The following is a 21,481-nucleotide window of genomic DNA, read 5'->3' as shown; positions in this document are numbered from 1 at the left end:
GTCACTGAAAGTAGGAACCTAAATTGTTCTTCAGTGACTTGTCCCCATCATCATGTTGCAAGAACGTGCAGGCAGAGTAACATTTTCTTTTTCTCCATCAAACCGGGAGGAGAGTACTCCAGACGTGGGCACGGAGTGCTAAGTGAGAAGCCCTGGGATACCTGAGGCATCCACAGGACCTACAGGAGAGCCACATCTCTCCAGTGCAAGAGCTGGGGACCAGGAGTACCTAAAGCCCTAGATGTTTATGTGTAGTCAACCAACTTGAACATGCACTGATGATCTCCCTACATCCCATGCAGACACCTAAATGTAGGTGTCAGTCTCAAGATGAGTCCCATCTGATGTTTCACATTTAAAGAATAACTCATTTTTCAATTACAGACCTGCTTCCTGTCAAAGAAACTTGTATTTCTGTTCCACTCTTCATCCCTAAGGAAAAAACACAACTCCAAATGGAAATTTTGCATATTTCTGGAAACCTGTTCAATATATGTGTCAGTTTTGTTATGCATTTTCCATATTTATGCCATACATGTTTTAAATATGACATGCCCTTTGTTTATCCTAATATTGCATGACACACTTGGACATTTGGGAACATAGAAGGTGTTCAGAAATGAGGAGTCTAGTGTCTAGTTGGTGTCTGTGCTGTTGCAGTATTTGTAGACAGCAATTTGGTCTTTCCTTGCTCATGCATGTCAATGTGTTTGACCTTGAGCAAGTCACTAAGCCCCTCTATACCTCAGTTCCCTGACTGTCCAACAGCAGCATTCCCACCTGTCTGCATTCGCGGCTCATTTTTTTATTAAACCTCCTTTTTTTCTAGACAAGGTATTTCTTGTAGTTTCCCATGAGATTGTTCTAATATTCAGGGAAAAGAGATAAAGAGACCAGGAGTAGAAAGCTAAGCAAAATCTGTATCCATTATCACATTGATGGGTTCAGCAGCCTCTTGGCAAATCCAGTCTCAGCGGAAAGCGCAATCTGGTTTTCTGTGGTTTGGAGTTAAGTTTAACCCATGGAGGGTGATTGTGGGACAGGGGGGTGGTTTTCTGGGGTTCTTTTTTCTCCCATTGTTAAGTTATGTACCGTGCAGGGTGCAGTTTCTCCCAGGACGAGTTGACAAATACTCCGTCCAAAGTATCTTGATGTATATCCAAATCTCTCTCCAAGTGAGGCCAAGCACTTTGGCAGGTCCCTTTTGCAGTGAGGTGCTCGAGAGCTGACAGCCGAGGCCCTGCTGAATGGGCCAGCGCAGAGCCAGGGCTGATTAATGATGCAAACACAGCCCCAAGAAGCAATGCCTGAGCAAACAGGGGTGATGTCAGCCCTAGCAACAGATGGCAAAGCCCCTTCTCCCGCGCTCCATGGGCTGCTCGAGCGCTCGGAAATGGTGAATAAAGAACAATAAGGGTAGCACAGGGTTAACCGCCACTTTTATCAGCGTTTTTGTGCTGGCTTAGCTCTTTCACAGCAAAATGTCAGTGGCTGAATTGATTATTTTTTTGTTTTCCTGTCCAGATGCAAGAGAAAAGTGGCCGCAAGCAACTTCTAGCTCTTGGGGCCTCCTGCTAAAAGAGGCATAATAAACATCCTTCCTGCAAATGTGGCAAAAGCAATTGAAGGTGGAGTTGTTTTATAGAGGTTTCTGACGCTGTTGCAAATTGTTATGGGTCAGTTGCTATTTCTAACATAAACCTCAGCTGCTCAGGGTGGCTGGAAATGTCTGTGTTAATTACCATTAGGCTGAGGTCTTGTGTGTAGACACAAGTTGTATTGCTTTAACTACACTGGTATCATTAAAGCGGTACAAATACCCTGAAGTGAATGCATTTACAGCAGTATAAATGAGCTTGTTTATCTCGTAATCTATGCTAGTATAAAGCACCTTTATGCCCATATAATTGCACTCACTGGGGGTTGTGCCAGTGTAAATGTTTTGGTACAAAAATCAATAACTGGCATAGTTGGAGGCAGGAGGCTGTCTGGGGTCCGGCAGGCTGGAACTGCAGCGCTGCAGCAGGTTCTAGACTGAATGCTCAGCTTTTTTTGTTTTTAATCTATCATTCTTGTCTTGGCTTACTTAGAAATAAAAATTGAACAGAACGCTGAATTTATTTCAGCAGCAGAAATAGCGGTCACAAGTGCTATCTCCCTCCTTGAACTCTAATGGCCAGAGGATGAGGGAACTGTCTGAGCCGCTGGACAGGAGAGGTCTCTCCTTGTACATAGAGACGGAAAGGGGCCAGCTGGCAGAGGATCCCGGAGAAATATCAATGATGGCAAAGAGAGTGATGTAGCCTAAAATAAGGGGTTCAGAGCTGCTTCACAGCTTTCTGGGGCTGCCCTAATTTATGCCATAAGGCCATGCCAACAGCCCCAGCTCCAGGAGGACCTGGGGTGAGAGACAGTCCATTCTGCCTCCCTCATCTGCCTGCTGGGTTTTATACCTTAGGACACATCTGCACCTCAGCTACTTTTGCAAACTGCCTTTACAGTGGCTGTAGAGAGATAGACACCCCTAAACAGCATTTTGTCTCCTCTTAGCTTGGATATCTCAAATAAACCATACAAATCATGTTTAAGTGCCTGCTTCTCTCCTTTGACTGAATAAGGATGTTTGTCAGCCAGGTAGGATGCAGGTGAGTACAGTGAGTCTTACATGTACTGGTTAACCAGGGTCCTGTTCTGGTCTGTGGCACCTGCGCTACCTCTTGGCTTTGAGAGGGGTGTTGACGGTGTGGTTGCAGGAATACCCACTGACGCTTGGAAAAATCCATGTGCTAAAAATGCATTTAATCTTACTTCTTTGTCTTCCTTCCTTTAACTGGCAAAGCAAAATTATTTTTGGGCAGAGGGTGTCCTAGCAAACTTTTAATGAACTGTTGCTCATTTCACTTTTTAATGAACTATTGTACATTATTTTGTTACTTTGCACTGTTACTGCCTCAATTCATTTTTGCCTGCTCGTACAAGCATTGCCTCTGGAAGAGAAACGGCTGCTGTAGTTTTTCATGCATCCCTGGTTTTGTACCACCATTGCCACTCTGTGCAATAGCTACCAGGATTGTCCATGTGCTCCAGCAGCGCACTCAACTCTGTGTGTTGCTGTTACCAGATATCATGGCCTTTTTGAAAATGGTATTTTGTTGTTCATGTGATTAGATCTGTGCCTATCCTGGCTCCAACGGAGCCTCATCTGAGCTGCCAAGCAGTCTCCAGTCTCTGCTCCCAGTTCCTCCATGTATCTGTGATACCCCAACACACTAGCTCCATGCTCAGTGCAGTGTGCTTGGGGTAGATTTGGAGTTTAAAGAAGCTGACAATGATTTCCTCCATCTTAAAATGTTTTAAATACCTAATCCATTTGCCTTTTATCTCTGGGTTGTTTTAATTTCACCCAGCACATCCCAGGTACCTACAGCAGGTATAACTTGTTCATTTTGGATCCTACAGGACCAGTTTCTAGACCTAAGGCTGTGCTATTGCTGTAAAAACAGTATTGCCAGTAAAATTAATAATTCGGGTGAGTGAGAATGCCTAATTGATTCATCGGGGGTTACACGGCACAAACGCTTAAAAGCATCGTCACAGGATCCTGCTGTGACATGCCACTCAGCCTCCTGCCACATGAAGCCCAAGGAGTAACTGCTCTGCATGTTTTAAGGACGTACTGAGTCTTAGCCTTAAAAACCCAGAAACCTATGTTTTTTCCTTACCCAGAATCTTCTTGTTGTGTATTTGTACACTTTTTTTACCTATATCTACCCATCTTTTATCCCAAGAAGGAGTCTCATAATTGCTCACGTTCTTAAAACGCAAACCTGAGAGACTGAAAATTAGTTTTAAATGTGCTTCTGCTATGGTTTGTACCAGTCTTCAACATGTAGTTTTATAGCTAAGATTCCCCATCTGTAAAAGGGAAGAAATCTGTTTAACCTGTGGAGGAGTTAACTTCATACCTCACACAGGCTTTGGTGCTGAATTCATTGACATTTATGAAGTACAGTGTAATCTTTGTATGCTAGATGTTGTTAAAGAACATGATGTTGAGGTTCTTAGATCTTCCTGGATTTTATTTTTTTTTAATTATTTTTAAGTGCCTGTTGAAAACTATAAAGTCACCGAGGAATGAAGTTTTATTTCCAACTTGATAAAACATATTGAAAATTATAGAAAACTGAAGTGACTTAGTGTTGTTTTGAGTCCTGTGTCTGAGGCAGTTTTATTCCCTTTAGTACTGAATAAAAAAATTGTAACTGATCTGTAAATCAACCCTTTGATGCAGTAAAACTGCCAGAAACCAAAACTGCTCTGGCTCAAATGATAGACACTTATTCTGGCTGACAACTTATACTTTTAATTGGAAGCTACAGCTTTTGAAATGAATTGGACAGGGTGAAATCATCACAGTCTTAGATGTAGACAATGACAGAAGCCAGTATGTTCAGTTCTTTTCGTTGAGGCTTGTAACACACAGAGAAAGCTGCTGATCTTACTGGATTGCGATTGAAGATATTTGCCCTTCACTGAATAATGAGCTTGCAATCACATTTTGCTGCAATAGGTTCTTTGTACAAACGAAACTTAAATCAGAAGGAAGTTAAATCTCATTTCTTACTCTCCGATCAAAACCTTCATGCTTGAGCACCTTGTAGAGAGGAACATTAGGCTCATATTTCTGTAATCTTATTTGTTATTCAAGATTTGCTCCTGATAGCTTAAACTACTGAAAAAAAAACCCCACCCATACAGCCTTAAAAATGAAAAATTGATTCATTTTCACCACTTTGCAAAGCCTTTCATTATAAAGGGGGAGCAAAGCAAGTAGAAAAGAACTGCATGCATCCAGAGTCACCAAATCTTTCTACTTGTTCCCAGGGCTCGGACAACAATGCCTCTATGAAAATAGCTCTGAGGAGGAAGAGCATACTGGGTAATGAGATGCAAATGAGCACACTAAGCATCCCACTCTGCTTCAGAGCCTTTGTATCCAGTAGTGCAATAACAACCAGCTTTTGAGTCATGATAGGTTAGCTCAGAATAGGTTTCACAATGGGTATGTGTATTATACTCATGGTTCTCCTCAGCTTGTGGTCAGCAGGATAGTTAAACGTGGCATCCATTTTATTGAGAAGTTGACTAGATTAAAACTAGCTGAAATAGGAGTGTCACAGTTAAGTGTAACAAAACTCAGTGTGAGACCTTGTGAAGGGAGAAGGGTATTTTATTTTATTTTATTTAACTTTTGTAAGTTGGTTTTCTCTACTCACACTCTCATACCCTACACACCAAGGCATGTGTATCCAAGTGCTGTGGCCAAGATGACTCATGTGCGAAAGTGAAGTCCTCACTGTGTCCCTTGGCTTCTTCTTGACTGACAAGGAACTGAGTTTTGGACAGGTTTTTTAAAACATTTAGTAATTAAGTTATCTTTGCATCACAATCTTGCTTAATTCTGTCTCTGTAAATCATTGCTTGCTTTCTTCATCTCCTCATCTTGGATATCTTTAGGGCTATCATCTATCTTTCTCTTAGGATGATAGTATACGTGATGTGCCTTGTTGCCCTCCTGTTACCCGACCTGACTGATGTTTCTTTTGGTGCTTTCACACACATACGTTTCCATTCCTATTTCATCCATATCCATCTTAATATTTCTGATAGGGATCTGTACAGGAGGAAGGTAGCTAAGGAGACTTGATTTACTCAATTGGAAGGACTAAGGAAGGAATAGAGGAGTAGCTTTGATTGCTCCTTGGTCTCACAGTTCTGCCACACAGGTCTAGGAAGACCTCAGAACCTCATTTGCGCGACCAGGAGAGAAGCACATGTGAGGCCTGATGAAGTCACACACATCCCTCTTTCATCTAGGTGAACATCGTTATCTGGGGCCTTCAGACAGTGAAAAAGTAGAATATAAGGACTTGTGCACTAACCAGGAGTCAAAAGGAGAAGGTAGAAAGTATAAAAGAGAAGTGTATAAACAGTGATGGAGCAAAACAGGAGGGCTGTGCTTCAGGCAGGAGAAAGCGAAAAACAAGTGGTGGCTGTCTCTGCAGCTGCAGTACTTCCAGCAGTAGCTTTTCACAGCCTTTGGATGCATCTTCTGTTCCAAAAGCAAGTCATAGTAGCACCACGCCATTCTCGTTCATTAGGTGATGGCTGGCCCTTGCTCCTGTTATCAGTCCCACCGGTGTCAAAGGCTTGCATACATGCCCTGATTTTAGTCTCCGCTTCTCCTCTGCTGGGGTTGATGCACGTTTACATCTTTCCCCAGTGCATATCTCATTCCTCCATCCCCTCTATGCTCTCATCCCAGTCCCTTCAGGTTCTTCCCCAGTCACTCTGGGAGTTATAAATAAACCAGTGTCATCATTTAAAAGCAGCCAGCAGGGACGGTGCTTGGAGTGCTGCTGAGACCACCAACTGAGCAACTGAACATGGAGACTGCTTGCCCTTCCTCTGCTCCATCTGACTGTGCACGTGGAAAGAGCTCAGCCCGAGGATCCCACCTCTCACTTGGCATAAAAACAAGAGAGAGATCTTTCAAATAACTGATTCTGCTCCTCTTCCTCAGCCAAAGATTGGTACCCGGGATCCACTCTTGCCTCTCCACTCTGACAGCTGTTTGACAAGGCTGAGGTACTGGACTGGCTTTGCAGAGAAAAGCAGCTACTGCTCATGTTCTGGTTTTACTGTGCCTTTTTGCTATTTGTTATGTGCTGAGCCATTGAAGCAGGGGGTCAGAGCTAATACTGTATTTTACTCATGGATAACAATTTAAATAAATCCCTGCACAGAGAAGTGTAAAAAAGAAAACAGAAAACCCTGGAAAGCAAAGAAATTCATTTCAGTCTTTAAAGAAATTATTTTCTTTACTTATTTAACAATAAATTTTGGAAAATGCTTAGTGCTGTTATGGCTGAGCTTTATGTGGTTGTTAGTTAATAATAATATCTTACTCTTACACAAGTCATTTTTTCCTTTATAGATCACAAGGCACTTTACAAAGAACGATATCAATTATCCCAGTTTTATGGGAGGGGAAACTGAAGCACAGTGGCATAAAATGTCTCATGTAAGATTACAGACCAAGATAGAAGGTGAGCTGGAAACCAAGCAGAGGTGCCTCAGTACAGATTCTTAGGCTGGAGACCACCTTGGGAAGGGCAGCGGATCCTGACAGTGTTGAGGTCTATCTATGAGTTGCGTGTCATGAAACAAGGCCATATATCTTTTCTATGAGGCTTCTTTCCACAGCTCTGCGTTCTGCCTCTGGATCAGTAAGGTCACCTCACCGATGAATCATTTTTTTATTAGAGATGAAGATGAGATTGACTTGACCTGGGGAATCTGCAGTTAGCACAAGGTTCTGCTCTCCCAGCGCCTGGCTTTGCTGATCTGGAGACAATTGCTGCTAATGATGGATCAACGCCTTTCTTTTGAGCACAGCTGGGAGAAAAGCCAGAGTTGTTTTCCTATTGTCAAGAACAGTGCTTGGTTGAGGGTGTGTGTGTAAAAATGCAAAATCACTTCTCTTTAAAAGGTAATGAGGGTGTCTAGATTAGGTGGAAAAACTGACAGCTGTGCCCTGCGCACCCTCCACACCTCCTCCACAATTGAGAAAGGAAAATACCAGGACCTCCTCATGCTGTGACCTATGCATATGTTATACAAAAGCATACATTGGAGATTTTTTTATTATTTTTTTTCCCTCTTTTGTTGTAATATGCCAGAGAAAGAGATCGAACAATAATTCATGATGTATTCAAGCCCAAGGTGCAGAGTATTTGCATAGCCCCTTTCCACTGAAAGCGACACCACCTACCCCCACTGCGTGTGTTATATAAGTCTTCTTTCTTACAAACAGTGAAATTAATTAACATAAATTATAATCAGAGTTTAGTTAGGCTCAGTCGTAGCTTTTGCAGAATTATGAGGCCTTTGTGCACAAAAAAATTAAAGAAAATTGTATAATGATTATGTGTGCTGGTTACTAAGCTAGCCACCAGTTATATATATTTATAGCTATTCCTGCCAGTAATAATTATATGCTAATTATAACCCAAATAGAATTCTGTAATTTCTCCCTGAAAATGAAAGTAATGCAGGGGGGATGTTAAAATCTGTGCTGAGGCATCCTATTAGCAATTAGGTTTTCAGGCAGCCCTGCACTTTTTAAGGGAAGAAAGCAAAAGAAGATACGAATGCTATTTCTATTCTTATGTATTCATTTGAGCCTAAATAAAGGATTTGAACTTGAAAACCTTCTTATCCCATGAACTGCGAACTTCCCTGTGGAGTGTTTTAGGAGAGCTAAGCACCTGCATGCCGGTCCCTCAAGGGCATTTGCGCAGTTGTTTCAGAGCATCACAACCCAAAGAGATGAGTCAGGCTACAGTGACACCATGAAGAAACTGCCAGTGCAGCTTGGGTACTTTGAGTATTATCAGTCTTGTCATTTAAAAATTGTAGCTGTGGATTGCAGACTCTGTGTGTTTGATGGTGGCTCTACCACCCTGCCCCTAAGGGATCGTTTTTGAGTGTAGTCTTTTTGGGGTCTCAATTTGAGCAGTAGCTTCATCCCACCGGAGTTGAGGTACTTCAGTGAAATGCCTGAAGCTATTTATGGTCCAAAGCAACCGTAGTCAGGTGGTAACTGTGGTTTGATACAGTCAGGTTTGCAGATTTATCCTGCTGTCCATAGCTATTTGGGATTTGGCTTCTTCCTGGCCAACTCCAACTCACTACCATCACTCTTTTAGCAAGTAAGAATAACTATGATAATCTCTACTCCAGAAGTGTGAAAAAAGTGCACCTTAAATTGAACTTCTCTAGCAAGTAACTATTGAAGGGTATTATCAAATCTGGGATTGGAACCATACAATTGGAGATAACAAATAAAAGGAATAAGCCTTTCAGTCACAGAACTATTTCTCTGACCTCTGTCATCTGCAAGGCTTTTGAACAGATTTTGAAGGACGGTATAATTAAAAACATGGAAATAAATAGAAAATGGGATACAAGTGCTCATGGGTTTACCCGAAGTAAATCGTATCAGCCTATCTTGATGTCATTGATAAGATAAATGATGTTCTAAGAAATGCTCTGTATGTGATCTGCATGGACTTCAGTAATGCATGTGATATGGTTGCACTGCAGAATTTATGAGGTACAAGGACATGGAGATTAATAGTTGAATTGATATGTGCATATGGGTATGGCTAAAGAGGAAATAAAAATGATGAATCTTGAAAGAGGAATTTGCATGTTGAAGGGCACACATTAAAGATTATTTCAAGTATTGGCTAGACAGATGATCTTGTTTGGTAGCTTCTTCAGTGATGCTGGCTTCAAAAGTGGGAGTTTCCTCTGATCCAGAGTTAGCAGGCATCATCCAAACAGGAAAGGTTTGGGGGGAAAAAAGAAAGAAAGGATCCCTGGGAATTTGAAGAGTAGAAATTCATTAGTGGAGTAAACGAAATGGTATATTTGAGGACTAATAACAAGATTGTCACTCTCTGCTAGATGTGCATCCACTGGAGGCAGTAGGTAGGCTGCTTTAGCAGGGCTGTGTAGCCATTATCTGGAGCCTCCATCCATCAGGTTTAGGAGGGATGAGGGCTGGAACTGCAGTGCAAGAAAGGCAATGGCAAATTCATTAGGTGAGAGGAAGTCAAAGGAGCTTGGCTTGCATTGATCATAAATGCAGTCTGTCTGGAAACCAGGTCTTTCAACCATGCAGTCTTGTTCCCAAACAGCCTTCCAGGAGAAATACAGGCAACAGAAAACCTGACCACTTTTTAAAGGGAGTGGAATATTTAGGAGAGTGGTGGCTTTGCCTGCAGTTGATGAGGACTGCACTGACTGAGTTTCAAAGGGATGAAAGGGAGTCCCTCTGAGTCCCCCATTCCACCAGGCTGAACAGACTGGCACACCATATTGTCATTTTAAACAGATTCTAGGAACAAAAAAAGCTAGAATCTGCCTTTAAAGAGAAGCATAATCCAAATTCTTCACTGAAGTAAATGTTTGCTGTGCATTTTGTGCAGTTTTGATATTTTCAGCAATAAGCTGAGGGAACTCTAAAGAGAGACAGAAGGGACAACCAAAGACGAGTAAAAAGGTTTTGCTTCAGCTTCTCTTTTTTTTTTTTTCAGACCTAACCACACGTTAGAAAATGTAACTGTTTTTAAAAGCAATCATTTTTTATACCTAGCTTATTTCAAAGAGGTCGTTTCACTCTCATTGTCACCTCAGGAAAAACAATAAGGCAGCAGTCCTTCACATAATTGCACAGGCTCGCCTGGTGGGTTCTCTTTCTTGTTCAATGAAGTATCATTCATTTAGATCAGAATACAGTCTTTCTAAATTAGAGGTTTACATGTGTAATTATATAAAATGATATGTTTGTTTACATCTCCAAGTAAAATGTACATCGTTTTCTATCATTTATCTTTGAAATTCAATTTCATTCTGTCGATCCCTAATTTATTGCAGGAGATGAATGTGCTGTTAGAGTGTTTACAACGCCTCTCACTGCCTGTGGGTAATAAAATTACCCTGGTTATTGCTATTCATTTCAACAATTCTGTGGTTAGGAATACGCAATAGTTTTACTTTCCGGAATATATGATGGAAAGCCTAATGCTATTTATTGTGGCTACCCCTTTTTTTTCCCATCTAAAGTCCTAAATTTACTTTCGAAGAGTGGCAGGACAGTTGACAGCTGATGCCTATATTTCTCAACAGATGTGTACTCTTTCCTGTGTTCAGTATATGTATGGAAAGGCTGTGTTCATACCTTTGTGTGTACTGCTAATTTCTGTAGCAATTTCTAGTAAACCCATCAGTAAACTCATACATTCCCATATGAATTTTTGCAATTTAGCCTAGGAGCTCTGTTGAACAAGCAGTGAGTATAACCAGTCACTGAATTTATGGAATGTTTTTGGAAAAGCAGCGTTCGTTTTACGTATTCCTTTTGTCTGTTTAACTTGTTGGGTTAAAAGGCCCATATTCTTAGCAAATAATCCCAAGGCGTTTTTCTCCCCAAGCAGAGCTTTTAAGGGTAACTCTACAGAACGTTTGCTTTGATATCTTCATGTGGTTTTCCTTCTGTATTCTTGTTCCTTACAGTATTTGAGAAAGGCAGATTGGGAACTGCATCCATTTTGGACTGTGACAAGATAGCATCAGTGTTGCAGGATGTTCAGAGCATCTTGCAGGGCAGAAGAACTCTGTGGAGAAAGCTCTCTAATTTTATAATTTTGTTTCCACTTCAAAATTGGTTTCTTTGAAGATGAGGATTGGTATCTTAATGAGAAGAAAGCTTCCCCCAGCAACCAGGGACCAGAAAGCTTTGAGATGAGACATCAGCTAATCCATCCAGACCATGTCTGTGTGGGTGTGATGTATAAGCCCTGACATATATGGTCCTGTGCTGCCTGGCTGTCCTGGTCGAAGACCCTACCACTGGGAGTGGAGAGGGTGTAAAGCATGTACTGCTATGACTTGCAGCCAGACAATATATTCTGAGGTTTCAGTCCCTAGTCATTCTTCTAACCCATCCCACGCTTGTATTTCTTTTAATGGAAAGTTTTTTATGAATATGTATGGCAGGAGAAAAAAGGTGATTTAATAATGGACAGTAAAACATGCAGTAAATTGTATCCTGTTAGTCTTTTGCCCGGGGAAGAGAAGAAGACATTGCTTTCCTAATCCACTTCCTAACTCTACTAAGACACTTTGCCTTCAGCTTAAAACAGAGGAACGTATTGGGCTGCTTCTACTTTAGCCTGCTTGTTACCTGTCATATACTCTTTTCACATTTCATCCAAACAAAGTTTGGAAATGAGAAATTAATAAAACAGTTCTTTAAAAAGTCATTTTTAAAAAATTTAGTCTTTATACCATATTGTTTGTAACACTTCCTGAGACAGCAGTAAAATATGCTGTCTCTCCATACCAGATTTTGTTAGCTTTTAAGCAGTACTTCAGGAAACAGCTCAGGTAAGTTATCCATCCACAGGTTGAATGAAAATAACTTAATTTCGTAGGGAGAAGGCTACTGAACTCTCCTTAGCTTCATAGTGATATTAGGGAAATTCAATCTGTGTTAGAAAATAGCCTGTGGCGAACTGATTTTTTGTTCCTAAGTGCCATAGTATTGAAAAATATGTGAATTTCTTCTAAGCCAAAGGTCAGTTTAGTTCACGATCACACCCTACGGCCATGGTCTCATCTGAACCCGTAGAGAAGAAGCAAATCCACAACAATGTTTTCCTCTGTGTGTTACTGTTCAAGCTATACAGTGCTTAGAGATTTCCTCTGCCATAACCTTTGCATTTAACAGCCCTTGGTGAATTTTTCTTCTGTGGCTCTCTAAGTCCATGAATTAATTTGTTTCTAACACAAATATTTCAAATAATGCATATATATAGAAAGGATGAACATTGGTAAACCTCAGAGCTAAATATACTTATGTAAATATGTGTATGTTAGGATAATTTTTAACATTCACTGGTATATGTAGAATGTCACACACATACACATACTCAAATATTTGACTGTATATACAATATATATGTATGTATTTATATATCATGGTCTATTGACTTAAGCATACACAGACACGCAGAGGTTTTATTTGTATGAGGACCCTTCTGTGCAACAAGAGGGCTAACTGAAGGCAGAGCATGGATTATTCAGTTGGAAAATCCTAATTGGCAATTGGACGCTCTAATTAAAGAGTTGAAGGCAGAGTTAGCAGGCAGGTTTGCATTTGTCCAGGTGCCATCACCCTTCCTGACTCCAGGAACAGAGGTAGCAAATGCCTTGAGTTTTCCAGAACAGAAAGAATTAAGAAAACAAAGAAACGCTTAACTTTTCCAGCATATAAATTAAGTCTTATGTGCATGGTCTACTCTGGCTGACTAGTTGATCGTTTATGGAATTTATAAAATAGTGTGTCCAATAAATACACGATCCTCAGATGACAGTTTGGGCTAGTGCAGTTTTGGCGTTATTTCCCTCATCTTCAGTTGTCACCTTCACTTTGATCAACATCAAATTCACCTGAGATTTGAAAAGTCACTATTTGCTTTTTCTCTGCCTGCATTTCTCAAGAGTCTCACCTTGCTTGCATATTATGCCACATTTCTTGTCAAGTTAATAATAAAAACAAACATAAACATAAGTATCTCTGTTAGCTTTAGAGCATCCTATAAAACATATTTATATTTCCAGTTGTGTACAAAACAAACTTTGATAAAGATTGGCAAAAATGTCAGAATTCAAATTAAATTTTGGAGCTCTGGTAAGATTGTATGGCAGTATCACAACCTCCTGAGGAAGGAATAATCTGGATAAGCAAGTGGAATATAATTAGTGAACTTTTTGAAATGAAAGATGTCCTCAAATTATATTTGAATATAAATTTTTTTGCCTTGCTTTGTTTATGTTAAATAAGTTAATATTTTGTGTGCTTTTTCATGTATTCTTGACTAAAAATAAAATTGCGAAGGTTACATTCATTTGAGAGAGATTCTTAGCTAGCATAAATTTACACAGCCTTTTTGACTGCAGTGGAATTGTGCTAGATTGAGCCTATTAGCTGCATATCATCAGAGCACGACGTGTACTTTCACGTACTCCTCAGATACAGACATTTAGCATAGCCACATGTTTAGGCATCCAAGCAGAACTACTGTTCAAAAAAATACAGTATATCACAGAAGACTCAGTCCGAGACAGAACATTATACCATCTTTGAATAACAAAGCATACCTTAGCTGACACAATAGAACCAACAAGCTGCTGCTCTTTCTTTCAGGTTTGCTGGCTTTATTATTAATAAAGATGCAGTTTTCTAAAAAAAAATAATAAAACATTAGTCATACTGTTGAATTCATAACTGTCCTGGATTTTATGTCATCTTCAATCATCTATACACACACACAGACACACACACACACATGCATCCACACACATACCTGGTATTAATTCTAAGACATCAGACCTATGATCAAATTACCATTTGCTGATAAGTTAGGTTTCCTCATTTGCATTGTAGTGACTGCATGCTTCATTCATTGCAAATGTGAAGTAACTCATGTAAGTTTTAATCTCTTTCACTGACCCTTTTTCTTTTTTTCACTTTACATCTGTGATGTGCTAAAAGCATTATCCCAAGCATCAGTGCTAAGTGTTGCTCAAATGTCTTGATCGCACATCTGAGCCCTAAAAACTGGTGATTCGTTTCCAACATGATGCATTGGCTGAAGATTGTATAGACTGATATATTGGTTAAAATGTCAGGATTTCTTAGTCTGGGTCCTGTTCTTTCTTCTGTGTGACTACGGCTGCACCAAAGCTGTAAGGCAGGTCTGCTTTGTTGCCCACCCCAAACCTCTGGTTCTCCCATCCAGATTATAAAATGATGGTGAAGAACACTGCTATTTCTTCTCTGTCCACATGGTGAGTTACCTTTTAGAGGGGAATGATGCAGAAACGGATGATGATCCTGTCCAGTGTACAGTGAGGTGTTGGAAGGCTGTTCCCCAGTCGGTGTCAGCTGGGACTTGTCGCCGTGTCCTGCAGTATAATGGGACATGTTGTGTGGGGTGAGCTTATTCACCATCCAGCATTTCCAAACTCTGTAACGGGAGGAGAACAATAATTGTTCATTTATTAGGGTGGGAAAAGTACTCCAATAGCAAAAGTAACAGGTATAAGAAAATATAGTTATCTCCAAGCTGAAATATTGGGTCAAGCAATGTTTCAGAGTTTCACAAAACAGTTAATTTATATGGTCTGAGGAACAGATGTGCTGGGATGCACAGAGAGATGTTTTAACTCAGAAAGTCAAAGAGAAGTATGAAAAGCTGGGAACAGAATCATATACCCTTGCTTGTGAGCTGATGGTTTTATTGTAAATAACTTTTCTATTGGATCCCGTTTTCCTCTTCACTTCCATGGCTGTTCTTAAAGAATCATCACAGTTATAAATATCTCCTGCCCTTAGCAGGACTGTGACGTTTCCCTGGAAATTTGAGAGAAACCATTTGAGAGGTGTGCTATGACTTTTGAAGCTTGTTAGTGTTTTTGACTATTTTGTGATAAATGCGTGCTATATTTCCCAGCTGTCTTTGGACAGTTGTCCAGATGTCTGTGTCTAGAAGAGCTATGGCACATATTGAAGATGGGAAAAAAGGAAGGGTCATTTTTTATTATTGTCCCCTTGTGATCTTATATCATAACTAGCAGTACAGCCTGACATAATTTCTTTGGGTTTATTTTTCTCTGTGAGTTATTTTCTTTAGATAATGCCTTTACACCATAACAGAGTATGACAATTTAATACAGTTAGAGAACTAAAACTGGGATATACTGTCTTGTGCAAAGCCAAGTTTCTCTCAGTTGCCCCTGTATCTCAAAAATAAAGTTCTACATCCTGCTAAATATTACTATTATTACGTATCTGAATACAGGGGGGAGGGACACAGCAAGGTTTTCATAAAACGCATGAAATTAATTTATATGAGACTGGAGTGGTAAAGCTGTGGGTAGTCTTAGACTTAACTGGAATATATTTCTTTTCTTCAGTTTTGATGATTGGTCTTAAACAGAATTTCTTGAAATACAGTTTTACAATCTGAAAAGACCAGATTAACATCCATTCTAACATGTGACCATAATTAAATAAACATCAAGTAGTTGAGATCTGATTTTATGTATAGTCATATTTTAAACAGTAGTGTTGTGTAGTGTGATCTATCTGTGACTTCAGGAATGTATGTGGAAGTGAGCAGCCAGGAGACTGCAGTGGGGCCACCATGAGTGTTGGATGGGAGAGTTCCCCAGAGAACGGGAATGGAAACTAGATGCCCCACAACTGCACACACAAATGACCAATTATTTCTAGAGAGTATTGTAACAACCTAATGAAACTGCCCAGAACTAGCAGTTGTATGTAGAGATGTCTTTAAAGCATAAACAACCAGTTGTGCTAGCACCATACTTCAGGATCAGGTCTGCAGAACTGATGATGATGGTCTGGTTACCTGCCCTTTAGGACCGGCTGTTAAGTCTGGGTGCTAAATCTGTTAAGATCTGCTACGTTTAAAATATAGGCAGTTCTGTTGTACAGACTTGCCATATGTTCATATAGCTCTTTTAGAAGGAAATTCAAGTCTGAAGGCACTCTGACCATTATTGCAGTCCATAAGGCTCCACATTCAGAAAAGGAAAGCAAACAAACAAAAAAAAAAACTTTAGTGATAACAGTAGTTTTATGAGGAGGAGCAGTGGTGGTGGTGGTAGCAGTAGTAGTAGTAGTAGTGTAGTAGTAGTAGTAGTGGTAGTTTTAGTTTTACCAATGAAAGACAAGTACTATTCATTCTGAGAGTGAGATTCAATTTCAGATATTAGCTATTGGTCTTCGAAAGGAGTGTGAATTCATCTGCTTGAAGAAGATGATGAGGACAGAGACCTATAATTTACAGCTAGATATTTCTTGTTTAAAAAGTAGGTGGAGTTCACAGTGATACATTAGGAAGGAAGAAAGTGGAAGATGATATAAAAAAGATCATATTCCTTACCATGGTGAGGTTGTGCTTGATAATTACCCATAGTGACTATGCATGTGATAAAGGGGGATATTTAAAATTTGAAATTTTTACTTTATCGATTTATTGGGGTTGAACTTCTTTCATAACTAGGAACTTCTTCCCTTTATCTTTGTGTTCTCTCTAGACATGGGGGGATCTTTTGTGAATGACAACTAACTTGTCATCCATGCTGTCATGTCTGTTTAAACTCATGCAGTGAGTAGATGTCTGAATACTAACAATTGCTTAATGCAGGCAATACCAGTTGTTTTGGTTTTTCAGCCTTTTGTCAGCACCAGGTTCTTCCATGTAATTGTAATGATCCACTCTGGTTTCTGTGACCTCCCCTTGGGTGTCACTTCTGTGGTCTAAGAGATCTTTTAACGAGTCTGAAATATTGGAAGCAGAGTGGACTTTCCTTTGTTCATTTCATCCCACTATCTCAAGTGATATTTCCCCCCTTCTCTCCAAAATAGATAAAGTGGTTCCTCCAAGGAGAAGGCGACAGTGTATGAGGAGCTGTAGAAGCTTTCTGGGGCTACAGGTGTTACGTAGATGTAAGATGTTGCTGATGGTTATTTTGAAGAGTTTAGGGTCATCATGGATTTGTGTTTAGATGTTTGGCTGATCTGATTAAATAAATAAGGATAATAGGTAATCCAGGGAGATTTATTTTCTTGTCTTCCTTGGTAATCTTAGAGATGAGGAATTCTTGAGGACAAATTTGTCCACTGTCATTGTCTCCAAAACCAGCTTTATCTCTAGGAAAAGTTGGTCCCTTTATGCTTGTTGGAATCTATCACAAAACAAGCACATGATGCATTTTCCTATTCAAAGAAATGTTGTGTATCAGGGAAAACTCAAATCTGTCCTTTAAGTCTCAAGTGAGAACAAAATAAAAAACTAAGTTATGTTCATAGAAGATATGCATCGCTTTTCTTCAGGGAACTTTGGGAGTGTTTCATTTTCTTTCCTTGTTATAAATCTCACAAGAGGTTAATAATTTGTGAAAGTACATTGCTTTAAACAAAAAGATATCTTGATCATCCTCATGTAAAAGGGTACTTTATTTTAAAGACTCAATTTGAGCATGGAACAAATTGATGAAATTGTAGTACAAAACCTTTAATGCATTAGAATGATTGCATTTGGAAATCATTATGTATACAAGTAGTTATTACAGAAATAACCTTCTTTGTCAAGTATTCTTGGCGTGGAAGTAATCAGCATCCTATCCCATTAATTGTTTGAGTCCTCTGAAATCTTTAATGAGGTTTTTTACGGAAGGTTTTCAGTCAAATGCAAATGATCCATTGAAGCACTTAATCATAAGATAAATAGTGATTCTTTAGTAAGTATTTTTTATTCACTGTAATAAATGTGACATGTTAACTGTAGATACACAGCTAACTGTTTTTCAGTTACTTTTCTCACAGCATTTTTCTTTAAAGATTCATTGTTAGTCAGAAAGTCATAATGGCTGCACCAAGAAAGAAACTGCTTGACAGATGTCAAGAAATCTGTGTCTGATATAGCTTCAAATAGATTTTTTCCCTCTGAGTGCTTGAAAAATGAATTTATTTCTTCTGGTCGATAGAGACATATATTTTTCAACAGGTATTGACAATCAAATATCATCCTTTTTTCACAGGTCTGATTACAACAACATCAAGAAAATTGGATCGGGAACAGCAAGCAGAGCATTTTTTGGAGGTAAGATTAAGTGGAAAATATATGTTAAAAGGTTAACTGATTATAGTAGTTTAAAATCACTTCTTCCTGTTCCAGGAGAGTGGTATTCTCCCTTCTCTCAATGTATGACAGACTTGTACAAAGCTGGGAATTGCCTGATTATACAGAACAAATAATACATTTTGTAGTTCACAAGCACAGGCAAAAACTGAATGAATATCACAACACTTGTTTTCCACTTCTAATCTGCTTCATTTAAATCTTTTATTATAGCCTTTAAATTTTATTTGTGACAGAAGTTTAGAATATCCAGAGAAAATTTTTTTTTTTTTTTTTTTTTTAATGGGAGGAATCACCCCAACCCTACCAAGATTTTCAGTCTCAGGTTAAACATGTTATGCACCTCAGATCTAACATCAAACTATTCTTTTGGATGAAAGCAAACTTTGACCTTTCTCACATTCACTGCATTATCAGAATCAATGAATAAATTTCTTGGCTTTCACTTACTGGAACTATCAATGACAATTTTCAAGTTAAAAATTGCTCTCTAAAAAGTGTCTAAACCATTCCCTTGGCCCTTAGGTGAATGTTTCTCTTTATATGTAGCTCACATATGTTGGATATGGAGTGATATACTTATAAACTACTGGTTTTACCACATGTGGTTTTTTTCATATTACTGTACACCATGCTGTGTTTTTTTTCCTTTGGGTAGAAGATCTTTGACTGTTCTCTTGTCTCTTTGTGAAATAAGGAATTCTTGTTTCATGTTGGTACAAGTAAAAAAGCACCATATTGTCTCAGATAATCAATCATTCCTACTATGTATTTTAGGAAATTCTCTTCAAATCCATGCAAGTTAAAAAACATCTGGACAAAATAGTTCCCAATGCAATCACTATCTGGCAGCAAAATAGTAAAATATACTTTTGCATATTCCATGGTTATTTCTGTTTGTTAGACGTCCCAAATCATTTTACTGCAGAACATGGGAGAGAAGGGTTAATTTATTACTGTACAAGTTTGGGGGTTTTTAATCATAATTCACTGTAGATGCTTATACATTCCAGGCCATAAATAAATGGAGGGAAATAAAAGGATTTTCCCCTTTTTAGGATTTATTAAGTTGGAAAGTTAGTAAAATAATAGTGTTCCAATAACTGCAAGCTTTCCAGTTTATACTGTCAGAGAAGATCACAAACAATTGAATTGGCATTGATTTAAAAATATATCTATTGATGAGGATCTTAGGTCTGTAAGTCTCTTTTGCATTTATGTGTTTGCCTCAGAGACCTCAATAAAACATGCCAAATTTACGTTTTCCAGAGGATTTCCATACAGATGGGGAAGTGTTACTATTAATAGCAAAAAGAAAAAACTAATTACTTACAGGAATTAGGCTTTAGTCATCAATGCAAGTTAATGTATTCCTTCCCCTGAATTTTACCTCATTTGATAAAATAACCATCTGCAAGATTTTGAGGACTGAAGATGCACTGGAGGGAAATTGGTGTCATAGGGTGCTTCAGGGCTTGTGAATGGGAAGCAAAGTGGAGGGCAGGCTACAGAGAAGAGAAACACTTGAGCAGGGTGTCCTGGAGAAGTGGGGAGAGGACAACACTGTTGTAAAACACACCTGTAACAGTGTGCAGGAAAGGGGATCGGACTCTGGCGGGACATGGCCCCGATGGCCAAATCGACCCTTTGAGCCACTGATGAAACATTAACCATCGCCACCTCTTGGGAGGTGCGTTCCTGGGGATCAGGGCAAATAAGCTGCTGAGGATCCGGAGCCAGGCTGACCAAGCTGTGCTCATTCTTGTGGCACACTCAGAAAACGTTTTCTAAAATGCCTGCCTGTCTTTGTGTGTAATTAACCCCCTGGGGAGGTCTTAATTGCCGAAACAACCATGGTCTCCCAGTAGTACAGTATTTTCCTTCCGGCTTCATTTCATACCCTTCTTCCAGTAGTCTGTCTGGTATAAAGGAGAGCAAACTTTGGCTCCCTTTGAAAAGCTCTGATTAGTGCTTGACCTGGCAACCCTTTCTCCCCTTTGCCCAGTGCATGTGTGAGGCAGTAAAAAACTTTTTTAGAGAAAACTTTTTAATTATTTTTAATAAGCCTGTCGTTTCCCTACTTGAATTTGTCAGGGACACTATACCCATACCGGGCAGTACTTACTGAGCAAATGCGAGTACTAACACTATTTCCACTCTTTCACAAAAGTTGTTAAGAAAATGAGGTGAAATAATATGGCAGATGTTAGTCATTGTAATTGTGTGTAGTGCCAGTGCTCATTTCCAGACTGCTTCCTGTGATGGCTTAGGGTGGCTCTTCTGGAGTTGTCTGTCCCTGTCTGTATCAGAGGAAACATGAACTGCCCGTGAGCACTGGGAATGTGTTTTTAAGGCTGCAATGCTTAGGAAAGGGGAATCTAGACCCTGCGTTAAAAGATGCATGAAGTCAGAAATAGACTCCCCTTTATAATAACTGAGATTTTTTTTGTTTGTTTGGGGAGGTGTTTTTTTTGGTTTCGGCTTTTTGGGAGGAGAAAAAAAAAGTATTTCTCCTCCCAGATTGGTCATTGATTGTGGCATTGTCAATGCTATTTTTTTCAGCTACCAAGTTGAGGGCTAAATTTTTTTTGGCACATTTGTAATGTCTTGCAAAGCTGCAGGTTTTCATTCAGTGCTTGTTATCAGGTGGAATTTCTCTGCTTAGGTTTAAATTGGATGTCACTGCATTTATACAGGATGGTCTCTTGCTTTAGTGGATTCTTACTATGAGTTCTGCCTGAAATGGGAGAAAAATGACCACTTGATTGCATTACTTTTTCACACGAAGCAAGCCAAAAGCATTTGTTTTATTTCACAGACTTCCTTAAAGATTCTGTAGTTGGGATGAAGTATTTAAATGTCCATCTGAATCAAGAAAGGTAATTCTGAGAGTTACCTGCTTGCTTTGCAAGTAAATGAAAAGCGATGTATTTCCAACTGAGGTGCAATTGCAGGTGTCAGGTGATCTCCTTCAATAATTGGACACATAATCCTCTTCTTTCCTTCTTTTTCTCCATCTTTCTTGGGGTATGCGTTGTCTTCTGGTAATTTCTATGTTAACACTTAACTCTCTCTGCTTTCATATTATGCTAATTTACTAAAAAGAAGAAGCT

General features: G+C 39.3%; 1 protein-coding gene across 1 annotated transcript in view; it reads left to right on the top strand.

Annotated features, from left to right (window-relative positions):
* FAT3 (FAT atypical cadherin 3) overlaps positions 1–21,481 on the top strand; it is a 415,532-nt gene that overhangs the window by 259,755 nt on the left and 134,296 nt on the right. Inside the window, exon 4 of the mRNA XM_074816293.1 lies at positions 18,268–18,329. Coding sequence (XP_074672394.1) covers positions 18,268–18,329 — 62 coding nt within the window. The remainder of the gene's footprint in view (positions 1–18,267; positions 18,330–21,481) is intronic.

This window comes from Strix aluco, chromosome 2 (genome assembly GCF_031877795.1).
Source record: "Strix aluco isolate bStrAlu1 chromosome 2, bStrAlu1.hap1, whole genome shotgun sequence".
Classification (NCBI taxonomy): Eukaryota; Metazoa; Chordata; class Aves; order Strigiformes; family Strigidae; genus Strix; species Strix aluco.
The sequence above is the reverse complement of the archived record's forward strand: the minus strand, read 5'-3'. Positions and strand labels throughout refer to the sequence as shown.